Source organism: Pelodiscus sinensis, chromosome 25 (assembly GCF_049634645.1).
Source record: "Pelodiscus sinensis isolate JC-2024 chromosome 25, ASM4963464v1, whole genome shotgun sequence".
Lineage (NCBI taxonomy): Eukaryota > Metazoa > Chordata > Testudines > Trionychidae > Pelodiscus > Pelodiscus sinensis.
In genome coordinates, this window is record NC_134735.1 from 6,573,181 (window position 1) to 6,593,323 (window position 20,143).

Here is a 20,143-nt window from a genome sequence, read left to right on the forward strand (position 1 = left end):
CCTGGGATGTGGGACAAAACCACAGCTGGGTTTGTCTCAGTACCAGATGGGGGAGAAACCTAGAAGAGCGGGATTGTCCTGCTTAAAACCCGACAAGTGGCCTGCATAATAGCTACATGACATTGCCCCATGTAGCCGAATACCTCCTAATCTCTGCAGGTATTTATTCTCCCGAAGCACCCCAGGGAGGCAGGCACATCCACTGTACAGAGGGAAACTGAGGTCCAGAGAGATCCTGGGGGACATTTTCAAAAGCATCTAAGGAATCTAAAATATATTGGGACCCATAACGTAATAAGAACCAGGGGGTCACCAAATGAAATGAATTGGTAGCGGGTTTAAAACAAATAAAAAGGAAATATTTATTCACACAGTGCACAATCAACCTGTGGAACTCCTTGCCAGAGGATGTTGTGAAGATCAGGACTTTAATAGGGCTCAAAAAAGATAGAAATGGCGTCCCTCGCCTCTGTTTGTTGGCTAGGAATAGGCAACAGGAAAGAGATCTCTTGATGATTCCCTGTTCTGTTCACTCCCTCTGGGGCACATGGCTTTGGCCATGGTCAAAAGACAGGACATTGGGCTGGATGGACCTTTGGTCTGACCCAGTGTGGCCATTCTTATGTTCCATTCTTATGGGACACAGGTGCTATTGGAAATGGAAATAAAGCTATATCTTGTGGGGGAGGGAGGAAGGATGGTCCAGTGGTTAGGGTGTTGGCCTGGGTGTATTTCCCTTCACTGCCACAGACTCCCTGAATGATCTTGAGTCACTTTGTGCCTCGGTTTCCCCATTCATACAATAGGGATCACAGCACTTCCTTTCCTCACAGGGGCGTTGTGAGGATAAACACATTACAGCCTGCAAGGTACTCAGAGACAACGGGGGCTGGCCAAGGACCTTACATGGTATAAAGAGATGCTTTGAACCTAAATGGCTGAAAACCACTCCCCTTTCAGACAGCTGCTTGGGCCCATACCCTGGAGACCAGCCTGAGAACTCAGTGTCTTTCCTCCCAGCGTCTAGACAGCGGGGCTATTTCAGGATACCGGAAGTGTCCCAAAATAGCAATTCCGCATCTTTAAACGCGCCCGTTATTTCAAAATAGATTTCAAAATAACGGGAGTGCTGTTCCTGCGTCCCTGTAGCCCTCGTTCCAGGAATATTCAGGGACTCGTCGGAGAGGCGCTTTAGTTTGAAATAACCTTGAAATGTGCATAGGGAAAATTACGTCGCTTATTTCGAGGCAAGGGGGCTGGGTCGACATTGGGGAGTTCTGGCGGGGCACCTGGCATGGCTGAACCCTGCTTTCCCTGCTGCCCACGAGCCGTGGCCTCCCCCTATCTCTGGGCATAAGGCCGCTTTTATCTAGTAGCCGGAAGGTGGAATTTAGGGACCAGGCTTGGAAAAAGAGCAGCTCTAAGGTATCCCCGCTGTTTGGGCAGAGAATGAGGCAAGGGGGGAGGGACGGTGGCTTATTTGGGTGGATGAGAATAAACTGGGGTAGAAGAGGGGAGGGTTTGCATTGCCCTGCAGAATCCTGTGCCCTGTGATTTCTCCTGCGGGCGCCTTTCTCGGTCTGTCCAAAGGGTGGTGCTGCTCTCTCGTTAGCCTGCTCAATTAGGAATGCAGCAGCCCAGAGGTGAAAGGGAAGACATTCCTGGAAGCACTTTTAGTCGGGCCCAGCTGGCCACAGAACTAGGGCTGGTACCAGTGTGATGGCATTGGGGGGGGGAGGGGGGAACAGCCACCCAACCCCCCACCCTGCACTGGCACCAAAGGGGTGTGGAAGCCAGGCTGTGGCCGGAGAGCGAGATTCGGAGCTTGGCAGCCCCCCCCCCCCCCACCACGTTTACCCAGGTGCAGGGAGTGCGGCGTGCCGACATGTGAGAGGAATTCCGAGTGTAGCCAAGGGAATAGTCCTGCCTCCATTAGGGAAACCTCCTTTTAGGGCGAGCCGTCGTTATCAACCCAGTTTTAACTAACCTGTTTTAACCAGCGCACCTAGCGAGCTCAGGGCTTTGCCCTTCTGACAGGATCAGCCTAGCGGGGCGTGGGACCCTCCAACCCTGGCCGCCAGCCTCAGCACAGACCACTAGAACCGGAAGGGACCTCGCGAGGTCATCGAGTCCAGTCCCTGGCCCTCGCAGCAGGACCAAGCTCCACCTGGACCATCCCCGACAGGTGCCTGTCTAACCTGCTCTTCCGTATCTCCAGGGATGGAGATTCCACAATCCCCTCAGCAATTTATTCCAGAGTTCCACCACCCTGCCAGTGAGGAAGTTTTTCCTAATGTCCAACCTAAACCTCCCTTGCTGCAATTGAAGCCCGTTGCTTCTTGTCCTAACAGCACAGGGCTTCTCGGGGATTTGATCCCAGGACGTCTAGCACCCCAAGCAAGAATCATGCCCCTAGACGGTCTGTCAGACGGAGCTTTCCCCAGGGACGATGCCCCCACAGAGGCCTGGTTACCGGTGGACTCTCACCGCTAGTCCCCTTGCCAGGGATCTTCCCAGCAGCCCTTCCCCTTGTTGCTTTTGGCTCAGCGGGGGAAGCTCTGACCCGGCCGGATTATTATTATTATTTCAGCCCTGTCTGGCTTGTTTTCCTCCATTTCCTATTTCCAGGCTCCCCGTCCCTGTCTGTGACAAGGCCGCTCTCCCCACATTCCAGAGGCTAGTCCCCCCTCCCGGCGCTGGGCTCTTCCCCAATATCTCTGAGTTCCCCCGACTCTGCAGCCAGGAAAGGAATCAAGTCCCCTATCCACCCCCGCCCCCCGACACACACCCCAGCCTCACACACCTGCCAGAGCAGCTGCCCCTTTAAAGGCAGGCTCTGCAGCCGGGCTTTAATTTTTGCCAGCCCCCAGTTTCCTGCAGCTCCTCCCCCACCCCCCTGTCTAACTCTATCCAGGGTCCGTTTCCTCCTTGGCACTAATAGTTCCAGGGATCTGGTGGGAGCAGCCGCCTGTGTGGAAAGAGCCACACGTTCTAAGCCCCTGGTCCCAGCGGGGGCAGAGCCTGGTCCCAGCCGGAGGGGCACAGCTGTGCCTGGCTTAGGTGAGTAACTACCAGACTCCAGCTGGCTGCTGGGTCCCTCCTCTGAGCAAGCCCCCAGGGCAGGCTGGGCAGCGGATCTGCTGTGAGCCTGCTGGGCTTAGGGACAGGGGCTGCAGGGAGGAACCAGGGGAATGCAAAGGGGGGCTGTGTCCCACTGCCTGCACCTTTGGGGTGCATGCCTCAGCCCCTGGCTTAACCCCTTCCTGACTGCACCTGGCCCCAGCCACCTCTCCCTGCCCTGAGCCTTAATTGGCTAATTGGCAGGTGTTGCTTACAAAGGAGCTTCAGGCCCCTGCTGCGAGGTGCTGGTGGGAGGAAGGAGCCGTGAGCCAGTGCCCTTAAGGGGGTGGCTTAGCTCTGGGGGGTGAGCGATACCCCAGGAAGGAATTGGGTGAGTGAATCTGACCCCCTTTGGGGCTGCATGCCTTGTCTGGCCATTGCCCTGCTGGGGGGGTGTTAACATCAATGTCTGGCCCCGTGGAGCTGGGTTTGGAGTAACTAAGCTTTGCTCCCCAAAGGGTAAACCAGTGGGAAGCTGGGGGGTGGGTCTCTGCTTTGTCAGATGCTGGGCCCCTGGGGAAAAGGCTGGAGCCTCTGAGTGTTTTCACCCTGGTCTCCTACCCCAGCCCCTCCACTGTTTCCAGGGCTCCTTGAGCCTCAGTGGCTGGGGTCTCTCGGAAGTGACTAAGGCTGTTGGAAAGGGGGGGCCCACATGAGGTGGGGGGCTTAGCTGCAAGGGTGGTTTGTAGGTGCAGGAGGTTCTGGTCCATGCCCAGGGCTTCCTTGGGGGAAATGGGGCCCTGGGCAAACTTGTGTTTTGGTGCCCTGACCCCTGTGGGCATAGAATGACCCATTTCCCATGGGCTCCCCAACTCCTGCACCCCCATCCTGTGCCCCCTTGGCCCCTAACTGCTGCACAGTGCCCCCTTCATCCCCACCCCTGTGCTTCCCCCCAGCCCCATCCTTCCAGTATGTCTTGCCATGCTGCCCCCCTGCCCCACTGTGCCCCTTTCCCCCACACACACACACACCGTACCTTCCAGCCTCTTTGCATAGCAGTGCCCATGTCTGGTTGCCCCTTACCCTCTGCCTATGGTCCTCTGGGTATAAGCCCAGTTTGCCCAGCCCTCAGGCTGGTCCTGTGTTCTTACATCCAGGGGCTGGCTGGTGCCCTTGGCTCGGGGAGAGCTGACCTGTGCGGTGCCTGGCACTCGCCTGCCCTAGGGCACTTGCCCAGCTCTTACAAGAAGCCAGGGGACAACTAACGCCCATGTCCTGCCCCAATGGGACTTCTGCTGGGGGGGGGGGAAGCATGGCTGGGCCAACCCCTTCAATTCCAGGGTCACTAAGGAAGGCAGTGCTGGCAACTGGCCAGGAAGCTGAGAGCTGGCCTTGAACTCGCCCTGTGCCTCTAACTAAAAGCAGCAAGCCCCAGCGGTACGGTGCTGCTTTCCCATGGCCCCTTGGGACAGCTGGACTCCCTAGTCCGGTAACTAAGGTTACTGGCTCCTGGCCATTACCAGGCAAAAGTGGTGCCACCTCGTGTGGGTGGCTAGTGCTGTCGGGGGGTAGCTTTCTCTGCTGGGTTTTTGTGGTCTCCCTGTGTGGGATGAAGGGGGGGTGCTGGGTCTCTGGAAGGCTGGCATCTTGCTGGAGCCCTGGTAGGTGGCAGGGATGGGAGCCTGCAGAAATATCTCTTCTACCCCCCCCCCCCCCCCCCAGTGAGCTTTCAGGGCTGAGAACTAGCCCAGAGTCAAGGCTGCCCCTGCCCATAAGCAAAATATGCAGCTGCATTGGGCTCCAGGAAACTTGGGGCACCACATTTTTGTGGTGCCCTACACAGCCGTGTGCTAGGTACAACTGTGCCTAGCACAGCTGTCTCTAGGAGGTTGTGGGGCCTGGGAGCCCCCTCCAGTCTCACTCCCTCCACCCCTGAGATGGCCCTGCCAGGCCTCCCAGGAAGTAACCGGCTCCCTGTGCTCTGATGGGCTGACTGAGCCAGCTGGACAAACTCCCACCCCAGCTGCCACTGGTAGCAGAAGGTCTTGTGCTCCACAGTCTAGGGATGTGACTGGTTAACCAGTAAGTATCGCTCTAACCGGGGATGCTTACTGGCTATGGCTAACCAGCAGGGGGCTGAAGCTGCCCCCCTCCCCAGCCTGGCAGAGCCCAGCAGAGGTGTTCCAGCTGGGTCATAGCAGGTAGGGCTTCCCCCCTGGTTAATCAGTTAACTGGTTGTAGTTAACAAACAGGATTTCACATCCCTCGCTGAAGCCCCACCCACCTATTGGCACCCGGTGCCAGCTGCCAGTGGGTGTCCTTAGCGCTGTTGTAGCTCTGAAACCCGAGCTGGAGGGGGTGGGCAGGCTGTGGTGTCTGCCCAGCCCGGTGCCTGGCATCCTTGGGAGCAGAGGGGTAGGAAGCCCCGTGTGTTCCCTGCCTCTGGCTCGCCAAGGCTAAGCTGTCGGGTTGCCTTAACTCTTGTCCTCTCCTTGCCCTCAATAGCACAAGTCCTCTAGAAGATGGGGGACTGGGGCTTCCTGGAGAAGCTGCTGGACCAGGTCCAGGAGCACTCGACAGCGATTGGGAAGATCTGGCTGACGGTGCTCTTCATCTTCCGGATCCTCATCCTGGGGCTGGCCGGGGAGTCGGTGTGGGGGGATGAGCAGTCGGACTTCCTATGCAACACCAAGCAGCCGGGCTGCGTCAACGTGTGTTACGACAAAGCCTTCCCCATCTCCCACATCCGCTACTGGGTGCTGCAGTTCCTCTTCGTCAGCACCCCCACCCTGGTCTACCTGGGCCACGTCATCTACCTCTCGCAGCGGGAGGAGAAGCTGAAGCAGCGGGAGAGCGAGCTCCGGGCGGTGCAGGTCAAAGACGTGAAGGCGGAGCAGGCGCTGGCGGCGGTGCAGAAGAAGATGGACAAGATCTGCGTGGCAGAGGACGGGCACATCAAGATCCGTGGCTCCCTGATGTGGACCTATGTCATCAGCGTGGTCTGCAAGAGCATCTTCGAGGCCGGCTTCCTCTTAGGCCAGTGGTACCTGTACGGCTTCTTCATGCCGCCCATCTTTGTGTGTGAGAGGGACCCCTGCCCCCACAAGGTGGACTGCTTTGTCTCCCGCCCCACGGAGAAGACGATCTTCATCATCTTCATGATGGTGGTGGGGCTGATCTCCCTGGGCCTCAACCTTCTGGAGCTCTTCCACCTCTGCTGCAAAAACCTGCTCAGCAGCCTAAGGAAGGCCTCTTCCTCCTCTCCCTGCCCAGCTGGGGACATGGACCCCTTCCCAGACAGTAAGACGTGCCACTACCTCCCCCTGAGCGACAGCCACTCCCCTCCCTACCTGACCTACAACAAGCTCTCCAGCGAGCAGAACTGGGCCAACTTCAACACCGAGGAGAACCTGGCGCTGCGCAATGGGAACAAACCCACCTCAAATGGCTATGCCCTGGCCACCCAGCCCGTGCAGGAGAGGCAGTCCAGCCGGCCCAGCAGCTCTGCCTCCAAGAAGCAGTATGTCTAGAGAGCACTGAAGGGGTGTCCATAGGCCATAGAACCAAGGGAGTGCCACGGGCCTCTTGGCCACGTAACCTGATTGCTAGAGAGACTTTTAAAAAAAACAAAGCTCTCCCTGGAGACCCACTTTGGCTAACTGGCAGGTGCCTCCTGCTCTCTGCTGCCTGTTGTGTGTCTGTATTTAAAGTGTGACTGCTGTCGAGGTGCTTCCAGGTGTGCGCAGACTGGCCAGGCCATAGGATGCCAAACCTGGGTTCAATCACATGATGCGTTGTAGCCAGCTGGCTGCCGTTTACAGCGCCAGGCCGATTCTTACCATTCTGCTGGGGAACTGTACTTTGGGCTCCGGGAAGAGTTGGGGGTTGGGAGTTATTCGCCAGCGCCAACAACTGTCATTGACGTTGCCGAGGGACCAAGACTCGCCTGTCTCTGGCTGCAGTCCCAGGAGGGCTGTTGCTTTGTCCTTTTAAACTGTGTAGACAAAATCCCTCCTTCCGCTGAATGGGAAGCCGCCTGGGATCTGGGGTGTGTTCCAATCCAAGGCGCTCTGCATTGGGGTGGGCCAGCTACTGAGCCTTTGGGGCAGGGGATGTGGGATGATGGCCATAAAACAGCAAGGGAGCAGATGTCATGGGACATTCCCTTCTTCCATCTTTCCTGGGCTGGGCTTTGTAACCCGGACTCTGCACCTCTCTAGGCAGAAGCTTTAATCCCTAACCAGGGAGGTAATCTGGCCCAGCCTATGCAAATAATTCCATCACCTGGGGGAAGTGGGGAGCAATTTCTTTGTCTCCAAGGTCTTACGCGTCTGCAAGCGTTCGGCAGTTCCCCAGGGCAGCTTGCTGTGAATTAATTTGGGGGAGGGGGGAGGCACTTAAGTGGCAGCTAAAAGACAGTCAGTCAATACAGCTAGCCCTGCTCATAAGTCTTTTTTTGGGGGTGGGGTGGGGTGGGGAGGGGAAGGGAAATCCCCTACCAAAATAATCCCAACAGCTAGCTCATGCCCCCCAAAGCTGCATGATTCAGTAGCTTCTCCAGGCCAGCTGGCAGGAGGAAACCCTAATGCACTAAGGCAAGGCTGTACCTCAGGTTTTGGCACCTGTCTCCCTGCCTTCAGTTGCCCCACGGCAGTTAGAAGCCCGGTTCCCTGTGCCGGTTGAGAGGGTTTGCAGGTGTAGGCGATTTCCCCGGGTCCTACAGCCCTGGTTCTCTGTTCCAGGTGGTGTCATTTCAGGGAGGCAGCTTTCCAGGGGTTAACTTTATTTTAACCTTCTGTAGACAAAGCGACTGTCTCCCAAACTGCCTGTTTCTCCCTGGCTCTGGTCAGCTGTTGGCTAGTGTTAAATGTGAACCTTCACTTCCCGGCCGCTCCCTTGGGATGGGTTCAGACCAGCTGGGAATGAAGCCCCTAGGCTTATGGAGTGTGAGCCTGGGGGGCTGCCCACAGACTCAGGCTGGGGGGAAGGGAGCGAGGAGGCTGTGGGTTATGGAGTGTGAGCCTGGGGGGCTGCCCACAGACTCAGGCTGGGGGGAAGGGAGCGAGGAGGCTGTAGGTAAGCGACCTGCCTGCTTCAGAGACCTAGACCCACAGATGGGGCTTCAGGCCGATGACGCTGTTCCGAGCTGGCTTTCCGCAGGATGCCCCAGAACCAGCAGTGGGGTCTGGTGAAGGACGGGGAGGGGTACAGCTGGGTGGTGGGGTGCTCTCTGAACTGGCTTAGGTCATTGGCTATTTTACTTCAATGAACACCCCAAACTTTTTTCTTTATTTCAAAAAGAGGGGAGGGGAGGGGGGAATCCAAGTCACTTTGTTTTGCACACGTGGCCTCCCCTGCTGGAAGTGTTGTGGGCCGCTGTCCACGGTGAGAGAGCAGACTCCAGTGAATTGAGCCTGCATCCCCCAAACTGTGAAACAAAACAGTCGAACTGTGGTGTCCTGATGGCTTCCGTTGCAAGTGGAACAAAACCGAGGCTCTGTGTCCTTGCCTCACCCCAGCGCACAAAGTCCGAGCCGAGAGCGGCGTAAAGGGAAGCTGCTCCTCTGGGAAGACGTAACGTTTTGTTGAGTAAAACTTGGATGTAAAATACCTACTGCTCTGTGTGGTGCTTTCTCTAATGGGGCGCGTCTAGTATGGTGGACCGCAGGTCATGGCTCCCAGCTTTTTGGTGTGACGAAGTGAGGGCTGTAGGGGTTTTATTCCCCTTCTTCTGTTGCGTGTGTGTTCTCCTAGGGAAGTTAAGTGTCGCTTAATATGGTAACTGCTGGAAATCTTGGTAGCTACACACAGGGTGGGCTCTTTCCTACAAGTGGAGCTGGTAGTCCTTGCCCGCCTGCATCCCAGGGCGCAGGCTGTACTGCTGAGCTAGCTGATTTTAACTAATCCCGTTAACTTGTATAAGCACCCGCTTATGGGTTAAATTCTAAGGTCCCTCTTTTCTACTGTCCTGCCGTAACCCCCTCTGCCTCAGTTTCCCTGGGCACTGCACCAGTTTCTAGATCAGCAAGCACCAGCCTATAGAGTGGGATCTACCAGTAGATCTTGGAGCCTCTGACAGGTGATCCTGACTGGCTTGGCCAGGCAGCTATCAAGAGCTGGCCCTTTAGTTGCCCCTCTGCCTGTTGCCAAGCTGTTCCTGCCCTCTGCCTTGAAGCTGCCCCCCCGGAAGCCGCCTGCTTGCTGTGCAGGGTGTGGCAGGGAGAAGAGGCAGGGCTCTGAGGACCAAGTTCCCTCACTCATGTACCCCATCTCCACACAGAGAGAAGGGGAGAGATCTTGGCAATGCAAATCTGTCACTCACATTCTGTGTGTTTCTGTCATTCTCTCTCTCTCACACACACACACACACACACACACACACACACACACACTGCCCTTTGCTCTCATCGCCTGACACGTATGTGTGGGGGGAGGGTTGTTACTACTTTTACTGCTGGTACAGTGGGTTATTTTTGGTTTTGGACTGGTCTGTGCATTTCATAATTTTCATCTCTCTCAATTCTTTGAGTAGTGAGTTCTAAAATGCTGAACCGGCCATGGCGGGAGTAATTACCCCTGTGGTAATTGCTGCCCCTGGAAAGGGTGGGCATGTCCCTGAGAGGCCGAGCAGGGGGTCTCTACATTGCTGTCTTTGCCCACACCACCACTCCGGCAGCTCCCATGGATGAGTAATGGGGAACCGTGGCCAGTAGAAGCTGTGGACTCAGTGCCGGTGCATGCAGGGCAGCACATGGTGCCAAGGAGCCAGTGCTATCCATGCCAGCTGTTTTCAGGACAGGGCCAGGGCAGGAGTAAGCCTGCCTTAACCCCACTGCTCTGCCACCCAGAAGCCATCTCCATTAAATGGTGCCCAGCCAGAACCCCTGGCCCAGCCCTGAACCTCCTCCTGCCCCACATGAGTCCCCCTGCACCCGAACTCCTTCCCAGAGCTTGCACCCTGAAATCCCTCCTGAACCCTAATCCCCCACCCTGGGCTAAGCCCGGAGCCCTTCCCACACTGTGAACCCCTTGGCCTATGACCAGAGCCTGCACCCCAACCCACTGCTCTAGCCTGGTGAAAGAGCGGGAGGAAGGGAGATGGAGTGAGCAGGGTGAGGCCTTGAAGAAGGGGCGGAGCATCAGAGAAGGGGCGGGAAGGAAGTGGGGCAAGGGGATTTGGGGTTGAGGTAGATCTTACATTGAAAAAGCGCTCTTGTGATTAAAAAGGCTGGAGTCCACCATCCTAGATGCTGATGGGCATTTCGGTGGGATTCGCCTCCCACACCTACACGATGGCCGATGCCCTCTGTAAGCTGAGCCGGGTGGAGGTGTGGCCAGGTGTCACCTTTTGCCTGGGAAGCAAGACGGAGGCTGGGGAAGGAGCCTGGCTAAGGGGTGGGGGGCAGGCTGCTGGCTGTATGAGTTAGTCTCATCTGGTTTGCGGTGCCGGGGGAGGGCCAGGGCCCTGGCTCTACACCCCCCCTTCCTCTCAGAGCTGGGTTGTACTGACTTCTTTTGGCTACTATGCTGCCCTATCTGTCCATGCTGCGTCCCTGTTGCCTAATCAAATTTCTGTTCCACCTGCTGGCTGAGGGTTCCATCTGCCTGCAGATAGGGGAGCGGGGGTGCAGACTCCCCCACACCTCGGTGATGCTGGGCTACTAAGCTTGCCCCCTCTAGCCATCGATGGTGCACTTCGAGTGAATTCTGATCCGCACACAGTGAGTCAATCCAGGCTCTGGTGAGCGTAGCAAGCTGGCTGCAGGCTGACATCACGTGTGACCGTCTGAAATGGCCGGGGTTGGCCTTCAACGCCAGGTGCTGACCAGAAATCTAAAGAATGGGCCGTGAGCTCAGTTCCTTCCAGTGAGTGTAGCAGAGCAATGGCTCCCTGCCTTAACCCCCGCAGCCTTTACTCAGCTCTTCCTTCCAGGCAGGCCTGAGTCATGCTGAAATCCATCTGCCCCCTTCGCTGTGGCGCTGATAAAGTCCCAGGGCTCAAGCAGAGTGGTAACTAATGAAGAAGGCAGGTCACGGAGCCAGAGCTAGCTGCGTGGCTGGGTAAACTGAGCCCTATGTGTGTGCTCAGAGGTCTACAGCTAAGAACAGGGGCTGGGGCGCTGTAGCTCTGGAGCGAAAAGAAACTGGCGGTGGTGGGGGGCAGGCCACTCCCAGGCTGACAGTGACAGAACAGCCCCAGGCAAACTTGGGACCTAGAAGCAGGGGACTCTCAAGTAGCAGGAGAGGCTATTTCGCTCCGGGGTTTGGCCCTGGGGTGGCCCGTGCTGGGGTACTGCATGGAGAACAGGTGTCCGGGGTTAATGAAGGGTGCGGAGGCCGTGGGGGTGAGTAAAGGATTAGAACCCTTGCCATGTAGTGATTTGAGCTTGTAATGGGTTGGATCACAGCGATTTTTCCCCATGGGGGTATTCCCTAGTGGGCAGATCATGCCTGCCAGCCTGCCAGCCTGCCCTCTGAGGTGCCTCACCACCCTGACCTGCTGGGTCGGAAGCTCTAGTCTCTCCTGCCAAGGCATAGAGTTGGGGTAACTGCGCCCCTGCAGAGCAATACAGACACCAGCTCAGCTCAGCTCTGGGAAGGCTCAGCTATAAGGCTGCTGACAGACCCCAAAAGAGGGCCAAGCCTCCAACTAAATCCATCTTACTCTGGGTGAAAGTTTGACACAGAGAAAGCTTATAAGTTTGCCCCCTTTATCGATGAGAGAGGCGCACAGAGGTTGCTTCCCCTAGGTGACCATTTTTTTAGACTGGGCTTGGTAATAAACATTTTTATTAATTATTAAAAAGTAGGATTTAAGTGGTGGCCAAGTGAAATCACACGGGCTACAGCTACACCGCAGGGTTTTTGCGCATGAAGTCTTTTACAGAAGAGTTCTTGCGCAAAAGCACATCCACACCTCCAAGCGCATTGCTTTTGTGATGCTTTTGCACAAGAGCGTGTCCACACTGCATGGTCACTCTTGTGCAAGAAAGCTCTGATGGCCATTTGCAAAATGGCCATCAGAGCACCTGTGCTTTTCGGATAGGCACTATTTGTGCAAGAAACCCCTGTGGAGCGCCCACACATGCCTATTTGCACAACAGCTGTAGCACAAAAAGGAGTTATGCCTCGTAGAAGGAGAATAGTGATAGAGATGCAGCCGTGTTAGTCTGGTCTAGCTGAAACAAAAGACTTTTGTTCGTAGAGGAGGTTTACCTACACCGCAAAAAGCCCTCTGTTGTGCCGTTTTACTGTCAATTTACTAGCGCAGAAGCGCGCTTGAGATGTGGATGCTCTGTGGGTTTTTGCACAAATCTTTGTAGTGTAGACGTAGCCACAGATCAAAGTAAATTACAAAGCCCAAATAAACCAAACGCACCAGTTAATCCTCATACACTGAGAAACTCGTTACGTGTAAAATCTTGCCCTTACAGCTGTTCTAATTCTCTCTCACACAAGCTAGTTCAGCCTCCTAGTTTGGGCCCAGTCCTTCCCCCCGTTCAGTCTTAGATGTTTCCAGCAGGCAGCTGGTGGGGAAGGGGTCATTATCCAGGCATCTGGCCGCTCACTTCTATTGTTTAGTCTCCCACCTTTATATACCATTTGCCCAAGGGATCCCTTTGTGCTCAGTTCAAACTTTTCTCACTTTGAGTGGAAAAGTACCAGATCTAAAATGGGTTCCAGCATCAGGTGGCCTGGTCTTATGTCTTCATAGAACCAGCCACAATTTGGGCTTACAGGAAAAACAAAACCATTCACAGGCTGGTGTCTTAATTGCCCAGCCATTACGTTCCTAAAGTATCACTAATGACTCTTGCCAGAATACCTGGACTAATAAAACAGATTCCCACTTAATATCTCTAACTCATACAAAAAATACATGCACAAGTAGAATATCAACATTCAGGGGATCATGGGCTTTTGAATGACAGGTTACATGACCTGTTTTGCATAAAGCGTCCTCGAGTTGTGTATATTCATCAGCCAATTTTCCTCAAGTATGGGGCACATGACAGAGTTCTTTGAGTCTTTTTAGCTCAACAAACAGAAGATTAAGAGATGACTTCGTTACAGTCTAGAAGTACGTAGAGAGGGCATGAGAAATTGGATCATGGTATAGGTCTCTCTGCTAGATTAAGGAGCCCGTTCTTCAAGGTCTGAAATTGAAGCTAGACAAATTCAGACTGACAAGGTGTGAATTTTTAACACGGACAGTAATGAACCATTGGACCAACTTAGCAAAGGTGTGGGTGGAGTTAGCTTCTAGAGCAGATCTCTTCAGAAAACATCCCATCTTGATTTAAAAATGTATCAGTGATCTATTTGGGAGCTGTTCTCCAGCCTAGACAGGGGGTTGGGACCACAGTAATCCCTTCTGGCCTTGGAATCGATGACTCTTAGGGTGACTTTATCCTGGCTTCACACAGCTGGGGGGTGGGGGAGAGGAACTGTGACAAATAGTGCAAACTCTTGGGTAGCAATTGTCCTGGGACACTCTGGCAGAGAACTGACCTGGGGTGTAGGCCAGTTTTGCCCTCGCTCATAAGTTGCCTATCGTCAACGTACATTGCATATTGTTAGAGACACAGTGATAAAGGGTGATTTGGGCCATGCAATCGCTTGTACTCACATAATAGGTGGAAATGGGCTCTAGATAAGCTGAAATTCCTGTATTGTTTTCTGCTGCTGTAACCACAGGATTTAAAATACCCCCGGCCAAGCCATTCTCTCTAGCGAATGGCTGTGTAAAAAGGGTTTCAAAAATAACTGCAACACAGGGTGTTTTTCCCCCCTTTCCAGCTGTGGGTTGAATTCATCGTCAGGTGATCGAATGGGAACAATAATGCTGCAGTCAGCTGTGGAAGGAAATAGAGCGAGGGCAGGAACCACTCCGCAGCTGCCATACGCCTGTCAGAATGGCATCGGGCACTTGTGTTTGTCCCCTTGAATGAGGCAAACCGGTGTCTCTTCTCTCTGTGTTGTGGCTGCGAACACAGCTGTCCTCAGTGTGGCTGGGGCAGCCCTGTTTCTGACTTGGAAATTTGTAGTCAACAGCTCTCTCCAGATGGGGAGAGTAAAATCAGAGGTGGGGAACTTGTTTGGGGGTTACTGACCCACTGAAAAATCCACACAAAAAAACCCTGACGTGGCCCCTGACTGAGAAGCAGAAAGACACTCCCCGTGTTCCCCTCACAACCAAGAGCCTAGGGAGGCTGGGCTAGTAGATTTTTGTGGGTCTAGGCTCTGGGGTGGGGCTCATTGATGCTTGGGGGGGAAGCCCCGAGTCTTGGGAGGCCAGATGCAGGCAAGCCAGAGTTTAGAGCCAACCCCGTGATCATAAGTTCCCCATTCCTGGAGGAAACAGATTCCAGCTTGCCAACCTCAAGGAAGTGTGTGGTTGTGGAGGATTTAAAAACCACACTATCACTTTTCCCCCAAGCAAGGCCAGTGCATGACCTGTCCCACATGCACATGGTAACTAAGCAAAGGGCCATTTTACCCAGTTGTCTTTGCTGCTGTAGGATCTGCTGAACTTTGCTGTGCTGCAGTTTCCTCTCCTTGCCTTGTGCTAACCGCCTGGGAGCTTCAGTGGCAGTAAGTGCAGCTGTGGGGAGTAAGACCCCCATCCTCTATCACAAAGGCTACTTTCTTCGTTCCCACTTCACTCTCTCCTGCGAGGGTTCCCAATCCCGTTACGTGCCCTGGCAGCATCTAGACTGGCATGATTTTGTGGAAATGCTTTTAACGTTTTTAAAAAGTTTTTCCGTTAAAAGTATTTCCACAAAAGAGCATCCAGATTGGCACGGGTGCCTTTGGCCACGGATGCTTTTGCGCAAAAGCACTTGTTGCTCAGTCTAGACGCGATTTTGCACAAGAAAGCCCCGATCGCCATTTTGCGCATCAGGGTTTTCTTATGCAAAAAATTCCTTCCCTGTCAACACTGGCCCTCTTGCGCAAGAGGGCTTATCCCTGAGCGGGAGCATCATAGTATTTATGCAAGAAGCACTGATTTTGTACAGTACAAAGTCAGTGCTCTTGCGCAAATTCAAGTGTCTAGTGTAGACAGCTGGCAAGTTATTGCGCAAAATTGGCCGCTTTTGTGCAAAATCTTGCCAGTCTAGGCACCCCCTGTGTCTTTCCTCTCCAAATCTCACCTCTCACCCCTTACAACAGCTTTGACTCCTGGGATCGGTGCCTGAGCCTGGGTTGGGCAAGACCTGGGTTTTCTTCCACAGATGCGCCACATGACCTGGAACGAGGCTCTGTGCCTCAGTTTCCCCTTCTGGTAGTTAGGGCTAATGCTTATCTACCTGGGGCGTGCCGGGTGCCTGCAGCGGGAGTACAACATAGTGACTATTTGCTGTGACGGCAGAAGAATGTGGCGGGGAGTCGCTGGTGGTTTTGCCCTTTTAGTCATGTGCTTCCGATACCAGCCTGTAGCTTTAGAGAGCTGAGGTCGATCACCTGCTCTGCCACAAACTCCCTGCCCGGCCTTGGCTGAATCGCTTAGTCTCCCTGGGCCTCAATTTGCCACCTGCTACTACTACACTATCACTAATCTCGCTAGGAATCTCTAGAGCAGGGATGGGAAACCTTAGGCCCCGGGGGCCAGATGTGCCCCCCCCCCCCAGCGTGCCTGAATCTGGCCCCCGAGGCTCAGGTCTCCCCCTCAACATTGAGGAACCCACACTGGTGCTTCAGTCTCCCCCCTCCACTCCCCTATGGTGCTGAAGCACACAAAACCTACTAGCCCGGGCCTGCCTAGGCTCTGGTGTGTGAGGGGACGATGGGGAGGGTCTTTCTCCTTCTCAGTCAGGGGCCATGTCAGCGAGGGTCTGGTTTTTTTTACTTCTCACTTGTGTGTGCCCCTCCCCCCCGACTTACTTTTTCTGTGGGTCAGTGGCCCCCTGAGCTAGAAAAGGCTCCCCACCCCTGCCCTAGCGTTACACAAGCCCGAGTGAGATGCCAGTGCTGCTGGGAGGTGCCATTGTGCACGGCACACACGGCGCTGCAGACATCTCTGACCGGGAGGAGACAGAGATGCTTTTAAGGAGGGATTCCCACTGGACTCAGCCCTGGAGCAGGGGAGAATTTCTAGCCTGTCAGTGAACATCCCCAGGCTGTGCCTCAGTTTCCCTGTCTGTAATGCTAGGTGCTATTACAACAGCCCCTCCCCCTCATACACACACACACACACACACACACACACACACAAAGCCCAAGTGTGCTAACAGGAGAGGAAATGCCAGTGTGAAAGGTAACGGTGCAGACGCCTCCACACACCCCCCAGGGGCAGCCTGAGTGCTTAGTCTGCAAGTTATTTATTTATTTGGGTTGCTCACTGTTTTTGCTCCCTCTCCTGGCCAGGAGCAACTATTTTCATTGGCACAGGTGGGGCTCTGCAGCTTTTTCCCACTGTTCCAGCAAGGTGAAAAACAAGACAGCCATGAGCCCCCCTTGCCTGCAACCTGCAGCCGTCCCGGGCCTGGCCTCGGGCCTCCCAGGGCCGGCTCTGGCTGTGAGATGAGCTGGAATAATAGCGCTGCTGGGCCTGCTATTGTTTCCATGTTATGACAAGGCTGGCCCCGGCTGGCCCAGTGACACGAAGTGCCGGCCAGGGGCTTGCACAGCTGTGCAAAGCTGCCTTCATTGCCCTCCAAGAACAACAGAGAGGAGTTAATTTTCACAGCGAGCCATTTCCAGGGGCCAAGCTCAGGAGCCGAGGAGACAACCGGGCCCTGCTTCAGGCCGTGTGTCTGAAGGGACACAAACAGGCCTGTTTCCCTGGAAGGCGGGCCGGCAGGCCTTGTGCAAATAAAAGGTTGCCACTGATAAGGGTGGATGATGAATGGAAAGGAACCATTCACACTCCCCTCAGCACAGACTGGAGGGGGAGATAAATACGCATTAGCGCCACGGCCCGCCTGGCCTCTAGGAAGGAGTCCTGCAGAAAGGGATCGAGGGGTCAGAGTGGGCCACACGCTAAATAGGAGCCCCCCAGTGTCACGCAGTGGCAAAAAATGTAAACGTGATTCTGGGAGGCATGAACAGGAGTGTCGTGAGCAAGACACAGGGCGAAATTCTTCCGCGCTGCACTGATTAGGCCTCAGCTGGAGTATTGTGTCCAGTTCTGGGCACCACACTTCAGGAAAGATGTGGAGACATTGGAGCGGGTCCAGAGATGAGCAACAGAAATAATGAAAGGGCTAGAAGACATGAGCTATGAGGGAAGACGTCAAGAATGGGGCTTGTTTAGCCTGGAAAAGGGAAGACGGAGAGGGGACATGATGGCGTTTTTCAAGTACTTAAAAGGGTGTTACAATGAGGAGGGAGACAAATTGTTCTCCTTGGCCTCAGAGGACAGGGCAAAGAAGCAATGGGCTTAAACTGCAGCAAGGGAGGTTTAGGTTGGACATTAGGAAAAACTTCCTGTCAGGGTGGCGAAACACTGGAATAAATTGCCCAGGGAGGTTGTGGAATCTCCAGCACTGGAGATATTTAAGAGCAGATTAGTTAGGCCTCTGTCAGGGATGATCTAGATCAGGGGGTCCCAAACTTTTTGGCATCACACCCCATTTGATTTTTGAGAAACCCTCAGGCCCCCCTCCCCCCAATAGCATCAAAACTTGTTGAGCAAAAAAAAGGAACTGACCAGGGCCAACAAACAAAAATAGCAGCACAACTTTGAGGAGGAGGGAGGGGAATTGATGGGGGGGGGGGGCTGGGTTGCCTCACGGCCCCTCCTGGAATTTCTTCACACCCTCCAGTTTGGGAACCCATGATCTAGATGGTGCTTGGTCCTGCCATGCGAACAGGGACTGGATTTGTTGATCTCACGAGGTCCCTTGCCATTTGCGGATTCTATGAGTGGAGCTGGGTGTTACCATGGCAGCATCGGGCCTGGGCTGAGAATGTAGATGCCATGTTGGGATGTAAGCCCCGGAAGAGCATGGCACTGGAGAGAGGAGAGCCCCATGGTGCTTGGTGCCATATGGCCACCAAGGAGCTTGCACTGGAAATGGGCAAACAGGAGGCAATGGGGGAGGATGCCAGCATCACACGGCAACTTGGGAACAATGCCTGAGCCCCAGCCTAGCCCCATACTTAGGGCCGTCCTCACAGGCAGAATAGCTGTGCAGGGCTCCTGAAAATGTGGAGCACCGCTGGGTCTTAATGTCCATCCATCCGCCTCTTCCGATCGCGGTTCTGTGGCTCCTCTGTGGCTGAAGAGTATAAAATCGTATCGTTAAAAATCGTCCCAGCCTGCTGTTGGGCATAGGGGAACCAGTTTAATAGTCCTGCGCAGAGGCCCCAAAATCCTAAGGAGGCCCTGCCATAGCACCTCCTCTTGACTGTAAGCATGCGCTTTGGTAGTAAGTGCTTTCAGGCCGACACCCTTGGGGCACCCGCCTGCCACACTGCTGCATGTAGCAGAGGGTTGTGCATTGGCTGGCTGGCCACGTTATTTCTCCTACTCCACCTGGCCAGGGAGGTAGGGAAGTGTTTGAGTGTCACACGGCTGTGAAAAACCACCAAAAGCCTGAAGTGCACAGGGATGGTATTCAAACGTGCAACACAATGCACAGCATTGTCTGCCAGTGAGGGGCAAACGCTGCTTTCTAGGAGGGATTCCCAAAGGAATCAGCCTGGCTCTGAGGGAGTCTTTCCTGCCTCTTCCAAATGGTCATAGAACAGTTCAGGGACAATCTGCCCCGGGCAGTCTCTCAGTTTTCCAATCTGTAAAATGGACCTAATACTACTTCTCCGTGGAATAAGGTGCTTTGAGCCTGTCGGAGAGACAGCGGCTATGTCTTGATGGGATGGCATGAAAAAGACAACACAGGGAGAGCTGTGCTTCTGCCTCAGCCCAGTTCCGTTATGGGGGCCAAACAGTGACGAGCCATCACAGAGAGTGTTCTGCGCAGAAAAAGAGCAAGGTGATGGGATCCCCAGCGCAGCCGCAAAGAGTTGGTGGCCCACAAGGGTGCTCATGTGGCAAGTCCAGCCCAGCAGTAGCTGATGCCCTCCTGCCGTTTCCTAGCAACAGAGTCTATTGCCCTGTTATTTTTGTGTCTTTGGAGTCTGCAAACTGGATTGTTGCACTTTTCCTGCAATACAATGGTGGCGGCAGGGCTGCGGCTGCCTTTGTGTGATAGCCTGGGGCAGGCTGGGCCACTCCATTCCTCCCCGTCTTTTCAGAGCTCAGGAAACAGCTTCTTGATAACGTCCCCAGCACAGCAGCAAACAAAGCACACAGCCGGGACCAGCTGATGGGCACCCACAGCCTTTTTTTTTAAAAAAAAAAAAGAAAAAGCTGGGCGAAAGGCAGTGTCCCGGCACTGAGCTGGGCAGGAGCATGGTCAAGTGTTTTCAGTGAAGTGTCTGGGACTCAATGCCATGCCGTGCCTCAGTTTCCCCATCTCTACTGTCAGATGAATGCGCCTGAGCTACCTGCATCCCAAGGCCTGTAAAGCACTGTCTGTGTTGCCCCAACTGTGCAGCACATGGGAAGGGAGGAGCTCGGGTGGCTTTATGCCAGCCCCACCCTTGGCTGGTCCGAGGCCTGGTGTGATCTCGGAGGTAATGCCTCCAGCCCTTGAGTCTGCCTAACTTACAGCAGTGTCTCAGCATTACCAGTCTGCCTGAGAGCCCCCCTTGCAGGGGACTTCTTAACGGGCTAGCCCTGGGGTTTGAGCCCCCTTTTACACCGCACTGTCCCTTTTACCTGGCATAAAAGGGCTGCAGCAGGAGAGTCCTCTCTGCTGTAGCCCTCTGTGATCTCTCCTCTTCGTGTGTACGCACTCTAAGCAGGGACTCTCATTGTCCTGTTTGCACTGCATGAGAATGGCCACACTGGATCAGACCAAAGGTTCATCTAGCCCAATGGCTTGCCCATCCTGGCTAATAACCATTGATGGACCTAGCCTTCGTTAATTTATCTAGCTCTTTTTGGAAGTTAAAGTCCTGGCCTTCAGAACATCCTCTGGCAAGGAGTTCCACAGGTTAACTGCATTGTGTGACAAACTACAACCCAGGGGCAGCGGCCTCCAGGCACTAGTACAATACAGTTAGGCTACGTCTA

General features: G+C 54.5%; 1 protein-coding gene across 3 annotated transcripts; it reads left to right on the forward strand.

The window, feature by feature from the left end:
* The first annotated feature begins 2,905 nt into the window (after positions 1 to 2,905).
* On the forward strand, positions 2,906 to 8,670 carry GJA4 (gap junction protein alpha 4). Of its 3 annotated transcripts, XR_012897582.1 has the most exons (3): positions 3,303 to 3,451; positions 5,566 to 8,066; positions 8,137 to 8,670. XR_012897582.1 is itself a non-coding variant. In XM_075908664.1 (2 exons), exon 2 carries the CDS (start codon positions 5,583 to 5,585, stop codon positions 6,588 to 6,590), a length of 1,008 nt encoding a protein of 335 aa, XP_075764779.1. In that variant the 5' UTR covers positions 2,906 to 3,060; positions 5,566 to 5,582; the 3' UTR covers positions 6,591 to 8,670. The 3 variants fall into 3 exon arrangements, 2 of the variants coding, with proteins under 2 accessions (XP_075764779.1, XP_075764778.1); XM_075908664.1 differs by lacking the exon at positions 3,303 to 3,451 and adding an exon at positions 2,906 to 3,060 and having other exon boundaries at positions 5,566 to 8,670; XM_075908663.1 differs by having other exon boundaries at positions 5,566 to 8,670.
* The last annotated feature ends 11,473 nt before the right edge of the window (positions 8,671 to 20,143 follow it).

Coding starts and splice junctions, on each gene's coding strand:
- GJA4 (XM_075908664.1), top strand. CDS start 5,583: ATGGGGGACTGGGGCTTCCTGGAGAAGCTGCTGGACCAGGTCCAGGAG.